This window comes from Diabrotica undecimpunctata, chromosome 9, assembly GCF_040954645.1.
Source record: "Diabrotica undecimpunctata isolate CICGRU chromosome 9, icDiaUnde3, whole genome shotgun sequence".
NCBI lineage: Eukaryota > Metazoa > Arthropoda > Insecta > Coleoptera > Chrysomelidae > Diabrotica > Diabrotica undecimpunctata.
The window spans coordinates 9,044,073-9,066,880 of record NC_092811.1 but is presented as its reverse complement, the minus strand read 5'-3'; the positions used below and the strand labels follow the sequence as shown (position 1 = coordinate 9,066,880).

General features: G+C 32.3%; 1 protein-coding gene across 2 annotated transcripts in view; it reads right to left on the bottom strand.

The window, feature by feature from the left end:
* axed (BTB/POZ domain-containing protein axundead) overlaps positions 1–22,808 on the bottom strand; it is an 87,106-nt gene that overhangs the window by 16,713 nt on the left and 47,585 nt on the right. Inside the window, exons 1-4 of one of the 2 annotated variants that reach the window (XM_072542674.1) lie at positions 18,675–18,854; positions 15,281–15,419; positions 10,897–11,433; positions 8,360–8,712 (exon numbers count right to left, since the gene is read on the bottom strand). In XM_072542674.1, the coding sequence (XP_072398775.1) occupies positions 8,409–8,712; positions 10,897–11,433; positions 15,281–15,419; positions 18,675–18,687 (993 nt within the window). In that variant the 5' untranslated portion in view covers positions 18,688–18,854 and the 3' untranslated portion in view covers positions 8,360–8,408. Of the gene's footprint in view, positions 1–8,359; positions 8,713–10,896; positions 11,434–15,280; positions 15,420–18,674; positions 18,855–22,808 lie in introns of those variants that run through there. The other variant, XM_072542675.1, reaches the window with a different exon arrangement.

Here is a 22,808-nt window from a genome sequence, read left to right as displayed (position 1 = left end):
GGCATTTGCCCTAAAATCTACATAGTTTTTAGTGTAATCAGATATTTAATTTGGATCGAGGCGAATACATTTTGGGCAATTCCGCTCAATCGAAGTAGGGGAATTTCGCGCAGCGCGGATTTACCTCATAAGTATATTTAAGAAGAATGTCAATTAATAGCTGCAATATAAGCTGTGCGATCTGGACGAAAATTAAGGGAAGTTGGCCGAAGTTTTGATATACCAGACTCGACATTACAAGATAAAATGAAAATAACAGTATCAAAAAAGAGGAAGTTGGGTCAAAAGCCTGCATTTTGACTAAACAAAATAAAAAGTGTGGCATCAATGTAAAGATAAGGTTTAAAAATGTTTTAAAAATTGAAAATATAAAAAATAAAAATAAAAAGTAAAATTTGATGACAGTTCTAGGGAGGGAAGTGTCATGGAATGAAAAACAAATTAACGACGATGATGAACGTGATGCTGTAGATGTCTATTCTACGGAAAACATTTGTGTTCAGTTAACTTCAAGCATTAACGAGAAGCGCTACTACCTGACTTGACAATGGCAAGTGCGAACTTGCCGAAACGTCGAATATGCCAAAATAATGGTTTTTTATCAATACCAAAATTATTCAACGCGGAGTCAAACCCGGAAAACTGCAGTAAGCATATATAACTTCCGCGGAAATTTCAAGTGTAAGAAGAGTTCAAGTGTAGAATATCCAAAAAACGTATTTAGAAAAAATGTAGGCACTGATATTCTCCATACTTGGAAAGTATCTAGAATTCTACAGGGTGATTTAACTACGTGGTATACCAAACATATAATTTTTTAAAAGGGCACCCTATATTTTCTCATATTTATATTCCTCTCATAATTCTTGTTCTTATAATGTTTGGCTTTGCATTAATATACAGAGTATTTAACAAGTTATGACCATTTTTAAGAAATGTAGTTCGGTCATTTGAATAGCGGTTACAAACTTGTAGGTATATGTGTATGTTGAAGGTGAATATTTTGAACATTTACTTTAGAATTATTTCCTTACTATCAGAATAATTGTTACATTCATTACATATTATTATGGTTTGTATTGGTATATTTTTTGTTAGTTACTTATTGAATAAAAATAATATTGTTATTTTATCACTAAATACTCAATACTTATTTCTACTTAGAAAAATTGAATGTGTTCCCAAAATTTGAAGAAAACTAAAAATATCTCCGAAAATAATAAGAGTAGATATAGGGAATGCGATACAAAAATACAAGAGTATCATAAATACAATATTAACATAAAATACAGGGTGATCTATTTAAAAAAATTGAGAAAATCGTAATTTTGTTTTGTAGTTCACCCTCCATACAAATTTTAGTCAATGATTTAAATTAAACTTGATTTAAAAACTACATTGTATTGTTCACCTTAATATATAAAATAAATAATAGTTTATTCATTACTTCTTTATATACATGGTTTTGATTTCACAGGGATTTCGAAATAAAAGTGGTCATAACTTGTTAAATACTCTGTATATTAATGCAAAGCCCAACATTATAAGAACAAAAATTATGAGAAGAATATAAATATAAAAAAATATATAGGGTGTCCCATTTATAAAACTATGTTTGCTATACCAAGTAGTTATTAATCACCCTGTAGAATTCCACATATTTTCCAAGTATGAAGAACATCATTGCCTACATTTTTTCTAAATAAGTTTTTTGGATATCTTGTACCACAAGGTAATTATCTACCGATGTCGCACTAAAAACTCACCCTGTATATTTAGAAATAGCAAAATGGGTAGGATTATCGACCGAAAAGTAAACAAATAATTGAAGTGAGTTATCAGGTATGCGGTCTCTTATTATATGGAAATAAATCTCATTTTTCTTTTTCTCAATATTTGGCTAATTATTTATTAGCATGACCAGGAGAAAACTACAATGTAACATGGAAGAGACGTAAATATAAGATTATATAAAATCGTAGTAAAAGAGCTGAAGCGTATGGATTACACCAGTATACCAGTGTATCATATTGGGGTTAAAAAATAAAATCATTGTATTGGTTTAAATACTAATGTTTTCTACAGTTATAAAAAATATTTGTCTACAAATCAGGCATCTAATTTAGAAGTTTACAAAGAGTAAAGCAAGAGAAATGGAAATAGATGATAAGGGAAGCAACGGTTCGGTAAAATTACTAAAATTATTCAAAATTTGAAGCACTTCTAGTACACCACCACATTTCTGCTTTAGTTCATTAAATTTTGCAAGATATTTTAATGGGGGAACCTATAAAATACGTAATAAATTCATGTTTTGTATAAATATTAAGATTGTTACGTGAAAACTCATGTATGATTTTTTTTATCAATATTGCTGCGTACGTATATAAGTTCTTCCTGATATAGATTTAGTTGATTATTTTATAGACAAAATTACAATGATTACTATATTTTAATATTTTAATATGAATTAGGAGCAACTAAAACGAAGTGTTGGTGTTTCTATGTGAAATGCAAATATGTTAGGGGATACTACGGGACTGAAATTGTTTAAATAAGTAATTCAATTTTATAAACAAGATTCATAATGATATACTTCTTCTTATTGCGTCGTCTCCTTTCGAAGGTTGGTGATCCTAATGGTAATTGTAGCTTTGGAAACTACTACACGAAAAGATTTCTGTGGATGAGCGGTCAAACCGCCTCCTCAGGTCTCTCAGCCACGAGTTCTGGCATCTTAACTGATCTTGTGCCCTGCACTTTACCTTTCAATATGATTTGGAGTAATTCACATCTTTCACTTTTTAACACATGACACAAGTGTTGTATTTTGTCTTTTATTATGCTGAGTTTTTCTTTTTGTTTACTTATGCCGAAGTACCTCACCATTTGGTAACTTTTTGTATCCATGGAATTCTCAGCATCCGTTTGTATACAGTGTGTAAAAGCCAAATGGAATAAATTCATTATTTAGGTTACTGTACATATTTATAAAAAATCCCGAAATAAGTCAAATTTAAATTATAACTTGACATTCTTTAACGTGAAAATGCAACCCCTACGTTCAACCTCCTTAGAATGACAGGTACAACCCCCAATTTTTAAAATGGGAAGTATAGGCTTGTGATATATCGTTTGAAAGGTCTTTTCATTCTCCATTCAAAAATGTTGTCGCTTTCAAGTTTATTAAGATTAATTAAGATAAAATAAATTAAAATCATGTGGTTACCGAAATTCGCTAAAATATACTCAAAACTTATTTCCCGTTTAGGTCTTGATAATGAGAAAGTGAACAAAAACCATAGCAATGTGGTTTTTAGATGGTAACCATTAAAAAACTTTAAAGAATTTCCGTGGCAAGTCTGAACCTGAAAAATGTTCTGGTTATACATCTCACACACGATGCAAAGCAAATCGTGCTTAACGTTTACAACGGTAAGTACTCGTTAAAAATACTCTTTAGTTAACGTCCTAATACCGGGCGACTTCTAGCCATAGTAGTTTGGTTTACTTTTAAGCATACGCGTTCACTTTTTTAAGTATACTTTGTTTAGTACCCATTCAACAAATTTTGAGTATACCTTTTTTAAAGAATTTTAAAAATACCTTGGACAGACAAAGTAACAAATAGTGAATTTCTTCGAAGAATGAACAAAGAACGGGAGCTGTTAATCACCATCAAGAGAAGAAAGTTTTAATATTTTGGTCATGTGATGAGAGGGAAAAAGTACCGATTGCTCCAGTTAAATATCCAAGTAGATAGAAGTGACGACGTATATCTTGGCTGCGCAAATTAAGAGACTGGTTCCAGTGCACATCTAACCAATTATTTAGAGCAACAGCTTCAAAGATACGAATAGCAATGATGATTGCCAAACTCCGTAGCGGAGAGGGCACTTGAAGAAGAAGAAGAAGAATCAAAGACAGAAGACAGTCACATTCAGAAACTCACCAAATAAATAGGTAATTTTTACAAGGTTACAAATTCTTAGCGAGACAATCCCAACTAGAAAATGATGCTTCGAGGAATCTAGACAAAAATATGCTAATAGGGGAATTATAAAAGTTCCCACTGTGTACTAGTAAAAATGGAATTTCAAAGATAAAGGAAACTGCAATCAACTGCTAATATGTAAAGAATGCGAGTGCACACACATCATGGCAAGTAATTAGTACCGTCATTAGGAACCATTTTCCAAATTTTCGTCTAAACTGATAAAATCAGATTTGTGAAAATTCGATTCTTGATAGAATTTTTTATTTTAGGTTATACTGGCTGTTGATATTTGCTCCCAAATATTTTATGAAAGTTCTCTCTATCTATAGTCCAAAATCTATTCATGTGTTGAATATAGGCCTCTCCTATTTGTCTCCATTTGTCTCTGTCTTTTCCACATTGGACCTGCGCTTTGTTCAATGTCATCTTTCCATCTCATTTGCGGTCGACCTCTTGACCTTTTTGCAGTATATGGTCTCCAGCGGCCAATTTTTTTATTCCACCTTCCATCCTGATATCTTTCGTTTCGTTATGAAAGTTACCTCTTCTATTATTTGTCCCTTGGCATACAAATGTACATTTGTTGGTATCTTTGAAAATACTCTAATTTTGAAATAATGATATACTATTTTATAAAATGCAATCGGAAGCACTCTGCGCAAAGATTTAACCAATTAAACCTTCATTGACAGAAGTACTTATCATTATGGGAGATTTTAATTCAAAGCTTGAAACTATTCTGAAGCTATTTTCTTGTGGTATTTTAATGAAATTTAATATTTTTGTTGGGAATAAGCCACAATTTTACTTTAAAATTAAGTTTAGATGAAGTTTTGATTTCTACTTTTGGACATCGTTCTCAAAACACAAACCCTTCTTGAATATGCTGGACATAACTTAAAGCCCTTTGGATTTAAGATATCTCCAAATCTTTGTAAAAATTGACGATGTGACAGATTTATATAAAATTACCAATATTCTAAAATTTTGAATGACGCTAGATTCATACCTATTTTGAAATTTGTATTTTGTATATTGTTTTGTATTTTGAGAACGTAATAATTTTACGTGTAAAATCGTGGTTTATTCCCAAATTCTTCACATATAAAGTCTTCACATAAAACACCTTGTATAGTAACCACTACGTTATTTTCAGTTTTGTTTGCAATCATTCAAAAACTACCTTTTTAAAATTGATCAAGAGCTACACGATCGATAAACAAAATTTTAAAACTATATTTTCTGCCGTAATTTGTGTTTAACTACAAACCCAAAATTACTCTATATTACTAGCATTATCCAACTATTTTTTACTAAGAAGAATCAAATGGATAGACTGATCTTTTACATCACAACTACTACTCGGTTTCTAATTCGGTAAAAAGTTGCAAAATTTAAAAAAATACGATATTTTGTTCTACAATAATCGACTGTGAAAATTTAACCTTTTGTTAATAGCGAAAATTTGTGTTCTTGAAAATATTTTTAACAGTGTTAAAAAGACAACGTGAAGATTTTTTAGTATAAAAAGAGTTGGAGGTTAGAATGAGTACTGACTGTTATAATAAATGTTTTTAAGTTCTATGAAATTCGAAATTACTTTAAAAATATCAAATATTGATTAAAATAAAAACATTAATCGATTAAGTATTTCATTTGTTGCATAGCAAACATAGTGCCACCTGTTATGAAAAGCTTAATGTTTATGTTACAACTGATCCATTATAATCCAGTAAAATAAGGCAAAAAAGGGGGCAAACCTCGGAATGAAAGATAAAAAGCTGAAAATTTGCATACGTCTTTATTTTGATGGTATAAAACTTACCTCAAAAGTCTCATATAATCACGTGTCCGCGACTTAAGATATTAAAGGTCAAAGGTCACGAAAATGAGTTTTCTGCAAATATCTCGTTTCCCTTACACTTTATGACATTTAAGGTGGTAAGAAAAATTGTAGAATGGAAAATTCTCTTCAATTTTTGTCTCAAGTACTTTTATGTACCTTCAACCCTTCTTAAGATAGAGCGCAAAGATTGGGGGACCGCTTACCTGTGTATACGGTAACGCGAAGTCAGCCAGTAGGATTCAATAAATAATAAGTTATATAGTTAATTATTCACTGAAAATACTATTATTATCATTAAATTTTTATTATTTATTATTTAATAAACTATATTTATAGATATTAATTATAAAATATATATTTTTTATATAATATTTATTTTATTTTTAACAAACATACAATATTAAATGAAATATTTCAAATGAACTTTAATGATATTTTTAACAGCTGTATATACGATAAATTAAGATCAAATGCAGAATTCAACAATAATCATTTTTATATTTAATTAAATACTGAAAAAATCATATTTATTATTTTTTTTAAATTATATATTTATTTATTAATCCAATAATCGATTTATTAAAGTTACAAATATAATATATATTCTTTTATTATGTATGGTTAATATTTTTGTATTAATTTTCTTCTTCATCATCTTCTTCTTCTTCTTCTTCCTCTGACTGCTCAATATCGGATTCATCATAATAATTCTCGTTTATTAAAGTATCAGAATAAAAATATTCAAGAATATCAGGTGCATATTCACTTTCTTCATTGAAATCATCTGAAGTTGATGAAGGGTTTAGACATGATTGTCCATTACACTGCCCACAAATTAAAGTACATTGCAATCCTGATTTCCTGCATCCGCAATTAGAACCACAACCTTTCTTGCAATTGCTAAATATTGTATTCAGCAGTTCTTCTGGTGCTGGAGGTAATAATGTTGTTATTGGTTCCAGAAATTCATTTTGCATTACCCAGCCGAATTCTTGGGGTTCTAAATCATTTCCCAACCAAATTTGGGTCTAATAATAGACACGAATGATATGCTGACGAGCTGCTGCACTTGAAGGTGGAAGACTTGATAACTGCACTGGTTTGTTGAGTCTTGTTAATTTGATGAACTGGGTGTATCGAAAAGAGTCTATATCGTCTTCTGATGTTGAAGCATTATACGCTGCTAAGAAAATACGTACTCCATTTTCAAATAATTCTTGTATTAACTTGTTACAAATATATATTAACTTGTTACAAATAAAACACAAATCAGCCATTGCAATTAAAAATATACACTCAACATTATACATCTGTCGATGCTAAGATGTCGTTTTCAACTGAACAATAAAATAAATTTTTTGTGGTAAAGAAATACTAACGTAGAAAAATAGCTCTACCCTACCATTCCCATCATCAAGTGAAATATGCCTCCACCGCTATTGTGCGTATATACATAGAAGTACCAAACTCATTCGCCACGGTGTGTAGAAAGTCATATTAAAAAAAAACCGGTTAGGTCATATATAACAAAGGAGCATCTGCTACAGCTTCGCAGAAACAGCAACCGCCGTACAAGAGATTTGTATTTCGAGATATAATATTCGTAGTAATATGGACGAAAAGTATTTTATTTAATATTGTATGTTTGGTAAAAATAAAATAAATATTATATAAAAAATATATATTTTATAATTAATATCTATAAATATAGTTTATTAAATAATAAATAATAAAAATTTAATGATAATAATAGTATTTTAAGTGAATAATTAACTATATAACTTATTATTTATTGAATCCTACTGGCTGACTTCGCGTTACCGTATACACAGGTAAGCGGTCCCCCACTATTTGCGCTCTATCTTAAGAAGGGTTGAAGGTACATAAAAGTACTTGGGACAAAAATTTAAGAGAATTTTCCATTCTACAATTTTTCTTACCACCTTAAATGTCATAAAGTGTAAGGGAAACGAGATATTTGCAGAAAACTCATTTTCGTGACCTTTGACCTTAAATATCTTAAGTCGCGGACACGTGATTATATGAGACTTTTGAGGTAAGTTTTATACCATCAAAATAAAGACGTATGCAAATTTTCAGCTTATTATCTTTCATTCCGAGGTTGCATCCTTATTTTACCGGACTATTAGTCTGATTTGTCCATTAAAAAAAGCAATGTTTCATCGGAAATATAATTTTAAAGCGTAACTTTTGATTAATGTTATTCAAAAGATATTTACGAAGATTGAGTATATTACAAAAATAGTATTGTTGCAATAGCACTAGATTTTAATAAAAATAAAAGCTTTATTACTATTTCAAGTTAAAGCTAATTAGTCCAGACAGGCTGGATCTGTTTTGAATTGAACAATATCCATAGGAGTCTATTTTTCTAATATTTTTCTAATAGATAATAATTAATATTATCTTCTACTTTTTATTTAAAGACATTTTAAAATAATAAAGCTATAAAACATCTAATATAAATATCAGCATCACTCATTAATGTTACTTACGAATAGTGTAAATCTAACATCTCAAAACTAGTGAATGATAGAAAAGAGTTCAGTCGAATACAGCAGTCCAGCATGTGAGGAAATTGATGATGAACTTGTCGCAACTAGACTTAGTGGAGCAATTGCTATCCTTACTGCTCGCCGATTGGAACTTCCAGGGTTTTTCGTGACCGACTTTCCTGGGTTGTCCTCCTTTGTGCGGCAGTTCGTCCAAGGGTTTGTTTTTACCTTTTTTCCTTATGTATTCCAGTATCCTTTCGGTTTCTGCTTCTTCCAGCATCCCGCTGCGGTCAGGGCCTTTGACCCCGTCTATCGTCCGACAAAGGAATTCTTTTTTCGTCATAAGTCCGTATCTGCGGGAAAAATAAATTAGTCTTGACAATATAAGATCTCTATTAGAAATTAATATGATTAAAGGTACTGTGGCAGCTATAGCAAGTGACCAGCATCTTGTTTTGACAGATATAAAACTCAAACTAAAGAAATTATAAACAACTACCGAAATACCTAGAATCTAGAGGACTAGAAGAAGCTGAAAACTGAAGTCCAGAAAGTAGAAAGACAAGGACAACTTAACCCTACGGAACAATTGGGAGAGTTAGAGAAGATCCTGAGAAAAATTATATAACAACTGGAGGGCGATACATCTCCTACATAAGAAGAGAAGTACGGCAATGATGTGTACTATCCCCTTTACTTTTTAAATGTGCTCAGAAAAGATGTTTAAAGAGACACCAGAAGACATCAATGAAGGCATATCATAGGAACACCAGTGAATATTCTTAAAAATGCAAACGATACAGTACTCCTTACGGAAAATAGAGAAGGATGCTGCAAATTTTGGTTGATGGCCAAAATCATGATTGCCAGTAAGAACAAGATTGAAGACGAAATAACCTACGATAAAGGAAAAGCTCTAGACAAAGTACCCAAATAAAGTTACTTGGGATGTGAGCTAAATAAACAATGAGAACGTAGCCTTGAAATTCAATAAGATGAAAGCAAAATTATGCAATGAAAAACTGGAACTAGAAATTAGAACTAGAGTAATGAGATGCTAGAATATTCTTTGCCCTTTTATATGGAGTTGAAGCTTGGAGAATTGCGGAAGCAAGTGAAAAATGACGCTAGCTTTGAGATGTGGTGTTACACATCTCAAACACACAACATTAAGAAAGATAAAAAAGAAAAAGAAATACTCAACACTATGAAGGAAAGAAAAATGAGCTACTTTTAGTAGAATAAAGATGACCGGGCAGACGACGCATCTTTTGGTTGAAAAATTTAAAGCAGTGGAGTGGAAAAAGAATAAATAGAACTCTTCAGAACTGCTGCAGAGTAAAATGGGCCATGATAATCACCAATGTTCTTAAAGGCGGAGTCACATGAAGAAGAAAAAATGTGCTTTATTCTCTTTTAGCATGGATATTAGCCAGTCAGAGTCTCCACAATTTTATTGAAGAGAAGATAAAAAGAGCAATATTGCAACAAAAATTCCAAATTTAAGAATCTTATTAGCACAGCAGTTATAGCGAGTACAGTTTTTTTTGGCTTTTGGCTGGATACACGTCATTGTTGCCAAATTACAGAAAATTCCTGAATTCATTTTATATCAAATATGTCACATAATTATTGCGGAAGAGGATTATACAACAAAACAAATTAATATGCAATGTAAATATATAAAAAAATTAAAAATAGAAAACAGGAATTGAGTAATAATCTTATATTAATATAGTATATTAAAGTATAAGTGGATATTGACGTCTTTAAAACACGCGCGATGAACATCGGAGTGCTCGAAATAGAGCCAGTGTTTTAAAGACCAGTTATCTACGAATACTTTACGCTATTTTTTTTTATTGGTACTCTTTGAAATCATGTATTATTACTACAAAAAATTTAAATAAGAGATAATAATGTAAAATGGTTAAATTTGTGATGTAAACTTACGTTGTTATGGAAATTAGAAAGACAAAAATTAATTTGCAATCTTTCACATCAAATTAATTGTTATTACTGGTTGTATATATTGCTTAAAATACCAATGAGAAGAATGCTTCAAACATTATTGGGAGTGCCATTAATGGGAGTACAACTCCATTGGCTTCCAAGAATGTCGGTAGTAATAATTTGATCAGCATTTCCTCTGATTTAAAAAACGGAAATATAAATATTTCAAACAATACCAACAACTGTACTTTTCACAATCATTTAAAAGATTAACATTTTCAAATATTTGAATGAAGATTTTGAAATATTTGTTACTAATATTTTATTCCTATATTATTTGTTTGACATTATAAGTTATGTACTCTTGTCAGGTCGGCTAAATATTTAAAACTATTGATGTTGCCAGGGTAACTTTAAAACACGCGCGTTTTTGAAAGTTTAATTTGAACACGCTACGGCGTACTTTAAATAAGCAAAATGGGGTACCAATAAAAAAAATATTTAAAAACTAGACTTTTTTATCAAATATTATAAGGATGCGATTATTGTTTAGATTGTAATTCTAAATTGTATATAAATCTTACCGTGGAGCATATATGAGTTGCCTGAGCACAGCCTTCAAATTGATTGGATGGGTTTCCAGAGTTCTTCTTTTACATTCCTCAATGCACCACTTCATGATTGTGCTGTATACCAGAATTTCACTGGAAACCTGCAAAGAGTCCCTGGTAGTTATAGTTAAAATATCACAGTAGGTAAGATTTAGAATTTCTTTTTGCTTCATGACCAAGTCCGCGTTCTTATCGATTTCCAGAAGACAGTTGTTCCTCAAGTTATCGACGAGATCTTGCACCCAGTCTCCGCTGCCTTCGTATTCTTCTTCTACGATAGGTGGCGCTGAAGGTTCTAAATCAAAGGGATCGACAGTTATGTTTTTATATTCCGAGATACATTTAGACATATGGCGTAGAATGAGCAAGACGTTTGTGTTGTTGAGATGATTGTTGAGGATTTCTATGCACTGCTTTGCTAACGGCACGTTCTGTACTTTGACTGCAGTCGAAAAGAGATTGAGGGCTATGATGGGTTTGTCTATCGACAGTGGGCCAGCTTTCATTGACCTAAAAAATATTCTTTTATTAATGAGTTACTTAAAACAACTACTCAGAAAAATGAAATTGACCGTCTATAAACTATGGTCACTTACATGACCAGTACTAACATATACAGCAGAAACGTGGTCACTTAAAAAGAAGGACCAAGAACTGGTTAAACGTTTTGAGTGAAAAATCTTAAGAAGAAAATATGGAGGAATAAAAAAGCAAGCTTTGTGGCGCAGTCGTTGTAGTTTTAATACATTGGTTGCCACAAAGATCACCGGCGATCCTAACTAACAGATTACAATTGTGCCATTAGGATCATCGGTGTTAATTGTACGTATTTAACTTTCAGAATTATTATAACGGTCGGCACTGTGAGGACGCTCAAATAGTTTTACTGTGGCGCACTAGGAACCCATAGCTTGCTATGTTCTTTTGTTAGGCGCGATAATGCCGTAAATAAATAAAAAGGCGTTGTAGAAACGGTAAGTGACATTCATTATCAAGTTTTTCTATGGAATTAGCAATTTTTTTGGTAAATTTGAAATTATATGAAGTAAGTAGATATATGTAGTTTATTCGTTTTAAAATCTTGTTGCTGGATTATTTGTAATGATAAACAAAATATTACAGTATTTATTTTACATAACCTCAAATGTTTTTCTTCTTCTTCTTTAAGTTCCATCTTCTATCGAAGGTTGGAAAACATCATGGCTATGAGGACTCTGTTGACTGCCGCTCTAAAAAGTTCTGCACTACTGCATTCAAACCATTCCCTTAAGTTCTTAAGCCAGGATATTCTTCGTCTTCCCACATTTCGCTTTCCTCGGATTTTGGCTTGCATAATAAGTTGTAATAATGCGTATTTTTGCCCTCTCATCACATGTCCTAAGTACTCAAGTTTTCGTCTTTTGATAGTTAATATTATTTCCGCATATGTATTAGTATGACCCAGCTAGAAAAACGCTCCTTAAAAGACCCATTGGTCAGAGAAGAAGAGGAAGGCCTAGAACAAGGTTCCTTGATAACATCGATGAAGACATGAGAAATATGGGAATACGTGCTTGGCGGAGAAAGGCGATGGGTAGGGACGACTGAAGAGAAATTCTTAAGGAGGCTAGGGATGACTACACATAGGGATGACTTAAAAACAGAAAATATATTTCAGAAGACATACTTTACGTAAAATTAAAAAAAAAGAGAGATAATTGGAAAGAAACATTATGATGGCATTGTAATAGGCAAATGGCACGATAAACGTGATGTACTTTTCTTGACGACTAGACATGGAATCGACATGAAAGAGACAGGTAAATATAAGAAAGATGGTGTACTTGTCATTAAACCTAAAGCAATTATAAAGTATAATAAAGGAAAAGATGGTGTTGACGTCTCAGATCAACTCGCAAGATATTTCTCACCTCTGAGAAAAACTATTCGCTGGTTCGTTTATGGCTGAGAAAAACAGCCATAAAGCTGCAATTGAAGTTTTATTGAATACGGCTTTCATTAATAGTTTAATAATATATAATTCCTTCAACATACCAAAACAACAAGTTATCTCATTTCGGAAAATGCTAATCTTTAGTTTAGTCAATTACAGTCCGATGCCTGAGTCTATTACCTACTACTGTAAAGAATATGCTTGTTACAGTTGACGCAGTAATAATATTTCATTGTGTTCAATACATTTATTTACACATACTTTTTAACAAATGTCTGCAAGAATCAACAATATCAAAATCCCACGTTATAACAATGATGCCTCTGGCAAGTAGTGACAACTGAAAACGAGTCCCCTTCCATTGTGGATAGAGCCCCGTGACCGTAATCATAACCTGGAACCCTTTTGAGTCTAGCACTAGTTCTATTTTCAGCATTCATCTGGGAGATTAAAGGTTCCTCTACTCCACGACTCTGATTCCCAAATGAGGAGTTCAATCATCTATCATTATGTGCAAAATCAGTATTCATCTTAATTTCCGCTTTAACTAGGAAAGGCCTCAAGTGATAATTGTTTCGCCTGATCACTTCCCCATTTTCTTTCTGTCCTAAATAAGATCTGGGTGCCTTATCTACTCTTTCCAGAATTTTACCTGGTCTCCATTCTCTACCCTCTCTGACACCTACATTCTCTCCTGGCACTAAGTTTTCTCTAGCAAAACTACAAGCATTAGGAAGAAGAGAAAACGTTGTAACTAGTGTTACCCTGAAACAGTTGCAACAAAAGACAGTAAAGAAGGTTAAAAGAAAACCAAACTTGTTTTTAGGTTTTGTAATATTTGCGAAAAATTTTACTGTGTGACATGTTTCACTAAAAAGCAATAAGTTGTTCCCGATCACCGATGATACTAGTGGCACATACGTGTGTAATATGTTACTGCAGTGCCATTAGAATCACCCGTGATCGATATTTAGGTATGAAGACAAAGTAAAGGAGGATTTATAATCTATTGAAGTTAAAGCGAAGATTCCACGAAGATTAATAAACGCGGTAAAAGCACTCTACAAGAATAACGAAGTAGCTATCAAAACGAGCAATAGAATATGCAGTCCATTTAAGACGACAAAGGGACTACTACAGGATTGCTCCACATCCCCCACCCTGTTCAAAATATTCCTGAAAAAAACCCTGAAACCATGGAAAAGAAAGTGCGAAGGAATGGGTATACCGGTAAGGAACGAATATCTATATACGCTAAGTTTTGCCGACGACCAAATAGTGATCGCACAAGACGAGGATGACCTCAGTTTTATGATGAGAAAACTGGAGCAGGAATATACAAAGAATGGGATGGAAATAAACCTAAAGAAAACTGAATACCTAACAACGGAGAATACAGAAATAAAACAGCTGGAAATAGACGAAGGTAAACAAATCAAAGGAACAGACAAGTATAAGTATTTAGGTTTCATAATATCAAACAAAGGAACAACGGAGGAAGATATAAAAAATAGACTAGGACAAACAAGAGACTGCATACGAAAATTGAACCCGGTACTATGGGATAAGAACATCAGCATGAAAACAAAGAAAAAAATATATAATACCATGACAAGAAGTATCCTCACTTATGGGTGGAAAATTGGACAATAAATAAGAAAACCAAAAACAAAATAAGAGCAACAGAGATGGAATTCCTAAGGAGAAGCTGCAGAGTAACAAGAAGAGATAGAATAAATAACATGGTGGTTAAGAGGAGAATGGGAATGAACTCCGACATAATAGACTACATCGAATAGAAGAGGTTAACCTGGTACGGACATGTCAAAAGAGCAGACCAAAATCGGTGGATAAATAGAATAACAGAGTGGAGCCCGATAGGAAGAAGAAAGAGAGGCAGACCCCGAAGATCTTTCAGAGATGAAGTGGACGAAGCAATGAGTTAAGGAAACCTACAGGAAGGGGACTGGCTAAACAGGAAAAATTGGAGAAAACGGTTGAGTGAAGGAATACAGTGAAAACTGTGGAAATCCTTGTATATATATATATGAAGTTAAAGCGTGTAGAAGAGTTGCAGTGACAGGGGTGAATTGAAAGTTAATCTGAAGAAGGCTTTAGCTCATAACGAGCTGTAATGCCACTGCTTATCATGATGACATATTTTGCAACATTCCATCTAAATGGTTTCTCTTTTTATTACTTTATTTATTTTATTATTACATACATATTATTTCTTATTAATTTTGGACACCCTTCGTGTAACCAATACATTTTATTTGCAGTCAAAGCTCATTGGCTACAAAAAAGTCAATCTCTATAACTATATTTTTGTAACGACAGGACACGTTATAGGCACTTTTATAAATCTAAATAGGCAGCCTTTTTTTTTAAAGATTAGCAGTTATAATAAACACCGTTACTTACAGGGAAAGATGTCTGTATGCTTCTTGTAGCTTTGCTTCACTGTAGTCCGATTCGCTTGAGGCGTTGGATTCCAAAATAGGTTTGGTTTCTTCGGGTGGTTCCGTTTCCACTTTGAGAACCATTTTGTAATATATAGAAACTGCAACAAAGAGTGCGTTTATAATGGCATGTCGCTTGATATCTTAGAGTATATTTAAGATTATTAACACATATTAGTTGATTAGAATTTTGGTAAACAATATGATTTTATCTAGTATAAAAATACGGTAAATAAAATATAGATTTTATGATGTAATTTTTGCATTATTGGGTATAGTTGTGTAAGTCATTATCACTCAACAATTGGATTATTCATTTTAAAATCTTGTGTAACTTGTTGAAACCTTTATAGACGAAAACTATTAGAATTTTATATTTTTTAAAAAATCTCAAACAATAGTAAAATCCATGTTTTTAATGTACTTAATCACTTAGACCCATCTTTATGTTGGTTACACTGATCACTACCGTTTTCATTTCTACTACTGTCTCTCATGAATTCTGTTCGTTAGAATTGTAAAGGCGGAAGTCCACTTTTACAGTAAATGGAGATACGCAGCAAGTAATACAGTTAACACTAGAAAGTCGAGCTTAGCATACCTACCTAGAAAGCCCGAAGGGATCATATTGGCCCCAAGATCCTAAATCAATAAAAACCAATCCCAATAACTATTTATTTGGGAATAAACAAAAAATAAAAATAAACAGTTTTAAGAAATTATATAAACTCTTGACGATAGAATTTGATTTAATTTTTTAGTTTCATTTTAAACATTTGGAACACCATACAGTTTGCAGTTTTTGGCATTTGCCACACATTGCCATGTTACAGCCGTGGCACTCATTGGAAGTATGATTTCCTTTACAAAACATTTTTAACTGACATTTTTTTCTTTTTTGGCTAGTAACAGTGCTGGTGGTTGGTAAATCCGGTGGTGCTGGGTATAGTACCAGATTTCGGGAGGCAAGGTATGGAGCCCGTAATTCTTCACACAGCTGAAGAATAAATTTACGACAACTGATTTTACTTCCAGTAACTTCTTTATAAATAATCCATGCATTTATTGCTCCTAAGTCAAGAATGTTATAAAACACGTGCATTGGCCATCGTCTTGAAGCAACTTTTGTAGTATAAAGACGCGCCATTTGGTCCACTACATCAACCCCGTATTTTGTTTTATTATAAAAACTTACTGTTTGAGGAAGTTTTTTTCCATCGACAGCAACATCCACTGATTGATGTAATGAGCTCAACAAAAGCACATTTTTGTGACTCTTTCCTTGGTATGCAGTAAGTGTTATCTTTTCGTAGCTCTGGAAAATATGGGTAACATATAATTCTCCATTTTTACTCTTTACGCTTAGAGGAACTTCCTTTCTGTTGCGATTCAAAGTACCCACAAGACTTGTTGATTTTTTTTGCAATGCCTTGGCCAATTTTAACGATGTAAAGTAGTTATCTGTCGTAACATTTTTGCCCTTTCCCAGTTGATTTTCCATTAACCGCAAAACAACATGTTCACCAACACTTGTATCTTTCTTGCGTAGATGATCAGTGCCAGTATAAGGGTAACCATTTACAATATATTTTGATTCCACGCATGTCAAAAGCCAAAATTTTATGCCAAACTTATCCGGCTTATTTGATATGTACTGTGTGAACGGGCACCTGGCTTTAGAAGGCAGTAGTTGTTCGTCCACAGTAAGGTTTATTCCCGGTTTGTAACAAGCACCACTATTTTCTATAAATCCATTCCAAACCGCAGAGGCTAGAGCAAATTTGTCGGTTTTCAATCGTTCAGATCTCGTTTGCTTTATGTTAAATCTGAGATATTTTATAATATCCTTGAATCTGTCTCGTGGCATAGTTTGCCTAAAAAACTGAGGACCCCATACTGTTGACCACAAGCTGTTGGTTGGGAAATTTTTGGCGCCGTAGACTCCTCTTGCGTACATAATAGCAAGGGCAGCCTCTTCCAAAGTTATAGTCCATGTGTCATTTTTCAAACATCGATGTGCTTCTGCAATAGTGCATTCTTTTATATGACGTAACATGCTGTCGTTGATTATTAGATGCCAAGCACTTACCACACAATTGTTCCTCACGTTCCTTTTTGCATACGACGTAGGACCTGATTCCTCTCGATAAATGTTGTGCTGAGCGCGGCGTCCTGTAATGAGCAAACATTCAATGAATATGAAGATACTAAAAATCATAATCTTACCAGTTACTGATCCTCCTGAATCAATACCTTTCCACGTTGTTCCGTCTTTCGATTGTTCGGTGTCTCCGATTGAAATAGTTTTTCCTTGTTGACCTCTTTTTCTCTTGTGACTTGGCTTAGATGCACTTGGATTCACGATAAAATTAGCTGACTCGTGCTGTTGAGTTGTAGAAGCAGTGTTTACATAAATTGGTGAGTCTTGTACAATAAAACTTTCTAACTGGGATTTCGGGATTTTTTATAAATATGTACAGTAACCTAAATAATGAATTTATTCCATTTGGCTTTTATACACTGTATAACTGGTACTACGAACAAATACGAGTCACAAATCAAAATGAAGAACAACAAGGAGAAGAACTGGATAGTGACAGTGGCGAAGTTGAAACTGAAGATTTCTAGTTTTATATATTATGTTTTATATATTATGTTTTATATATAAGTTTACTTTTCTGAAAAGTTGTTTTTTAAATTTTTGTCACATTATTTGTTATTTTTCCTGTGATCTCTTTTATTTTTCTTGTTTTTTAGACTTGCTTTGAGATAAAAAATAAAGTTACGTTTTTATTTTATGATAAATAAATGCTGAACGCAATAATGTTGCTTTATTTGTGTATTTTTTGAAGGTTCGATGCAAAAATCAGTAAACTCAAAGACTTTAATTTTTTTGACGAAGTCTCAAACAATATTTTGTTATCAGTTTGGTATTAAATTATTTTCCAATACCAATACTTAATTGGGTTTTTTTGACAAAAAATTACTACAAATAACAATATACGAAAGTTTTTATTGATTTTCCACAAATTATAAAAAATGGAGTTGACTAGTTTTTGCACCAAACCCTTCAATTGTATTCTTTGTTTTTTTTTTTTTTAATTTATGTTATCTGTAAAATCGACCATTGCGAATAACCTTTGTGGTTGAAGCAGTTTTAAATAAAAAAAAAATAAATAAAAACCTAAATTTTCCTCTACACACCAACTTGCAAAATAACAAATTTTTCAATTAAATGACACAATCCAAAAATTAAAATAAACATAAATTAACGTAAAATTCAAAAAAAAAATTTCAAAGTAAATATAATAACTAATAACCCTTCAAATGGGCATAATAATAAAATAAATACATACCTAGTTTACACATGGTTACAACTTAATCTTTGGCGACAATAAACACAGCGTGTATTAGACTAATATTTATCAAACCACTAGAAATTAGCGATATTTTTACTCTGCCAATACTCAAATAATATTTTCAAATATTTGTTTTTCATTAAGAAGATAAGATACTGTGCGCTATTGAGTATTTTGGTAATGAAACCGAGATGTATAATACCGATGTGCGTTGGTTGTATCTTAAACATTGCTTAATGTACCTCTTATTCCACAAAAAGTGATTCAAAGAAAGAATAGATAAATGTTTGGATTACGCTTATACTTATTTATCTATTAGTACGGATTTGCGAATGAATAATCAACAAACAAGTACATGGAGACATCTCATAGGAATAATAGACACGTTTTTATCTGGGTTTTTGTCTCCAAGATATGTTCACGAGTTGTCAATAGACACGCGATAGAGTCTATGGCAAGACCAAAGGTTGTAGGTGTAGTGGAACTAAGACACTATGTTAGACAAGTTGTGTCTACAGTAACCTTAACTCTTTCATAAGCTAAAAATGTAAACGAAATTTTTTCATGTCTTAATATAGAAGGTGCTTTTAAATTAACAGTCGAAGAAAGATTGTTTCAAAACGAGGAAAAATTTCGAGATTATTTTAGACTCTCCAGGGATTGATTTGGGACTGTCTTACAATTTGTAATAGATCCACTAGTCTTTCATCTTCCTCGGGAGAAAATTTAGTAGACATCACTTAATCATTACAATAATAATAACTATATAAAAATACAATGGACCGTGGAAGTGATGACGTAGATTTTATTGACATCTGTCAGTTTCACTTTCCAAACAAACCTTGTTTAGTGTGGATAATTTGTATTTTTCGTTATTTTTTCATTTTTTTTTTACAGAATCTTTCCCTTTTTGCAATATCTAAGTATTCTAATAGTTACTACAACAAATTTACAAGGTTGTGTAAATAATAAAGCATGTTGTTTTATAAAAATAACAATAAAATGCATGTATCAATAAAGTAAGGTTAGAATGTCTTTAATTTAAATTTTTAAACTATATTTTATAGAAATAGAACACTGAATTTGATGGTATTATCGTAAAAAACACTATACTTGAAAAAAAAAGCAGCAGAGGAAGCAAAATGTTAACTTTATAGAATTTAAAAAGTCTTGAGATTGGGCATTTCAACTTTTGTTTGGAAAGTAATTGACAGTTGTGACGTCACACTTCCACTGTCCATTATAATTTCGGTATAGATGTGTACGCTGTGAGCTCAGCTGAACGTTTGCGTCCAAATCAAATCGTAGTTGATTCCAGCGCACACCGTCGACGTACACTGCGCGTACAGTACGCGCAGCTCAGCAGAACCTAACAAACCGTTATCATAGAAAACCATTTCTTTGATTTTGACGAACGTGCGCGACGTTCGACTGACTGTGAGATGCGTCGCTCACTGTTCTAACAAAACATAGCTTAAGAAAGAAACAGGGTGGAGTTGCAATTTATGTTAAAGAAAATCTTATGTATTCTTCTCTTAAACGGCCTACACACCTAACGATTTATCAAACTGCATGCAGTACTGCATCGGTTAAAACTGCCGCAGTAACGATAAATCGTCACGTGCGTAGGCAAATTGGATGCTGCGCAGTACGTAGTAGTCGTGTCGTACGGAGCTTCCATAAAATATCGTAACAACGATCGTGTTTGAACGCAAGTTGTAACATGTGTAGAGTCTTGACTACGGCAGTATTATTGTTGATAGCCAGTTAGTAGTGGGAAATAAAACAAAAAAAATTCTGGAAAGAGTTTATTGAAATATATAAACAAAACAGCTGTCTATGGAATGTAAAATCAAAAGACTATGCAAATAAAATAAATAGAAACTCAAGTTATGATATTTTATTTAAGAAATTTCAGGAACTGTTTCCAGAAGGGACAAAAAAGAAAATAAATAATATAAGAACATCTTTTAGGCGTGAACTGAAGAAGGTAAGATTCATCAACAATTATTATTATATCATAAAATTGCGTCTTTTGATTTTTAAAAGCTTTTATTTAACTTGTGTATGTATCTATATAATGTAACATGTAAAGGTGAAAAATTGTAACGCTAATTTGGCGCACTTTCCGTTGAGCTATTGAGTTGAAATTTGGACCACATAATATGTACTGTCGGCGACAATACATGTTTTTAATTTTAAAAATTAAAAATCCGCCATTTTGGATGCGCTATTTTGAATTTTTTGATTTATGAAGCGACTTGCCTCAAACTCGGGATATAGGGGTTTACATTGACGCTGATTAAAATTTTTTTAGCGTTAGCGACGCCAAGTCTATTAGCATTATAAGGGCCGCAACTTTTCTTTTTGAAAATCTTGATGACATAATCCTCACTCTTTTAATAACAACACCACAAATGCGATAAATGTGAACTACTGTAGTACGATATGTGTTGCATCGTATGTACAGAAAATGACAGTACTGCAAACCTTACGATTTTCTCTACGATCTGCAGTATAAACACGCAGTACAATAAATCATTACGTGTGTAGGGCGTTTTAATCTAAATGAATATAATGTAGAGCAAGAGTTTTGTGCAATTTATGTACCTTCAATAAAAACCAATATTTTAACTGTATACAGATTGGGTAATTGTGACTTTGACTGTTTTTGGTGAATTTTGAGAATGTCATAACGACTTTGCTTAGTAAAGCAGACATATTGATCATAAAACTAAAAGTAACTGTAAATGATTATACAGTAGACTCCCTCTATAACGAGAACTGAAATGGCAGACTAATTACCTCGTTATAAGCGGATCTCGTTATATCCAACAACAATAATACTGTGCATACATATGAATATGTAGTTTTCTAAAACATTAACTTTCTATAGTGAAGCCATTCGGAGCAATATAAGATGCTAATAAATATTGTTTGAATGGCGTTTTTAAAACAAAGTTGTTTACTTTTATTGTCAATGAAATGCATTAATACAAAAAAGAGTTGTTTACTTTTACTGTCAATGATATACGTTAAAACAAAAAATCTGTATTCTGTAAATATGTATAAAGCGTATAAAGTTATTTTGTCATTTTTGACTGCTTTAAATTGTCCAGTACTCTATCTATCATATTTTCTAAAGATGTGAAACAGTTTTATGCTTCTTCATTTGCGTTTTGTCCTTGGATAAAGTTTCTGACAACCTTTAAAACACGTGTGAATGGTCAACCCAATACAATGACACTTGTGAATCATAAATTTTACAATTCCGACTAAGAATCATAAATTGTAAGAAGTTTATTGCGGGCGGCCCGCAGTTAAAAAGGGTATTTATTTATAGCTACGACCGGGCCAAAACGTAAAAAACACGTTTTTCAATCTTATTTTTTCTCGTTATAAGCAAATTTACCTCGCTATAAAGGGTTATAGTTCAATAGAAATTTCACGGGACATCTAATGTACCTCGTTATAAGCGAAACCTCGTAATAACCGTGTTCGTTATAAAGGGAGTATACTGTACTACAATCACATCCCAGTCCAATAGTGGCATCGACAACATTCTGACAATTTTTTCTCAAAATATCTACAGAGGCGGCGTATTTAAACCTTGTTTTTCTGATCATCGAGCTCAATTTTTATTTATTGACTCTGAGCATAAAGTTGTTGATACTTCAACAAACATTTCAACGGTTTATTACTCCTTCTGGTTTACAGAAGCTTAAACGTGCGCTAGCTAGTACAAATATGGACTTTTTCTATGATATTAATAATGATCTTGATTTTTGGACAGTCTTTCTCACCGAAACTTATAACAATTTAATATTAAAGCATTTTCCACTAAAAAAAGTACGACAAACTGCTGAAAAAACGCCCGTGCAATGGTTTAATAATAAATTAAGGTCTTACAGATCTAATCTTTCTCTTATTAAACACATTGCAGATGCCACTAAGGATCCCGATTTGTTGAAAGTATACAAACGACAAAAATTTAAACATAACCGGTAATTACAAATTGCTAAAAAGTCAGCTTAAAGTAATTTTATTACTAATTCCAATAATAAACCTAGAGACTGCTGAAAAATAGTAAATTTCGAAAGAAATAACACAACATCAAGTTCGGTACAACCT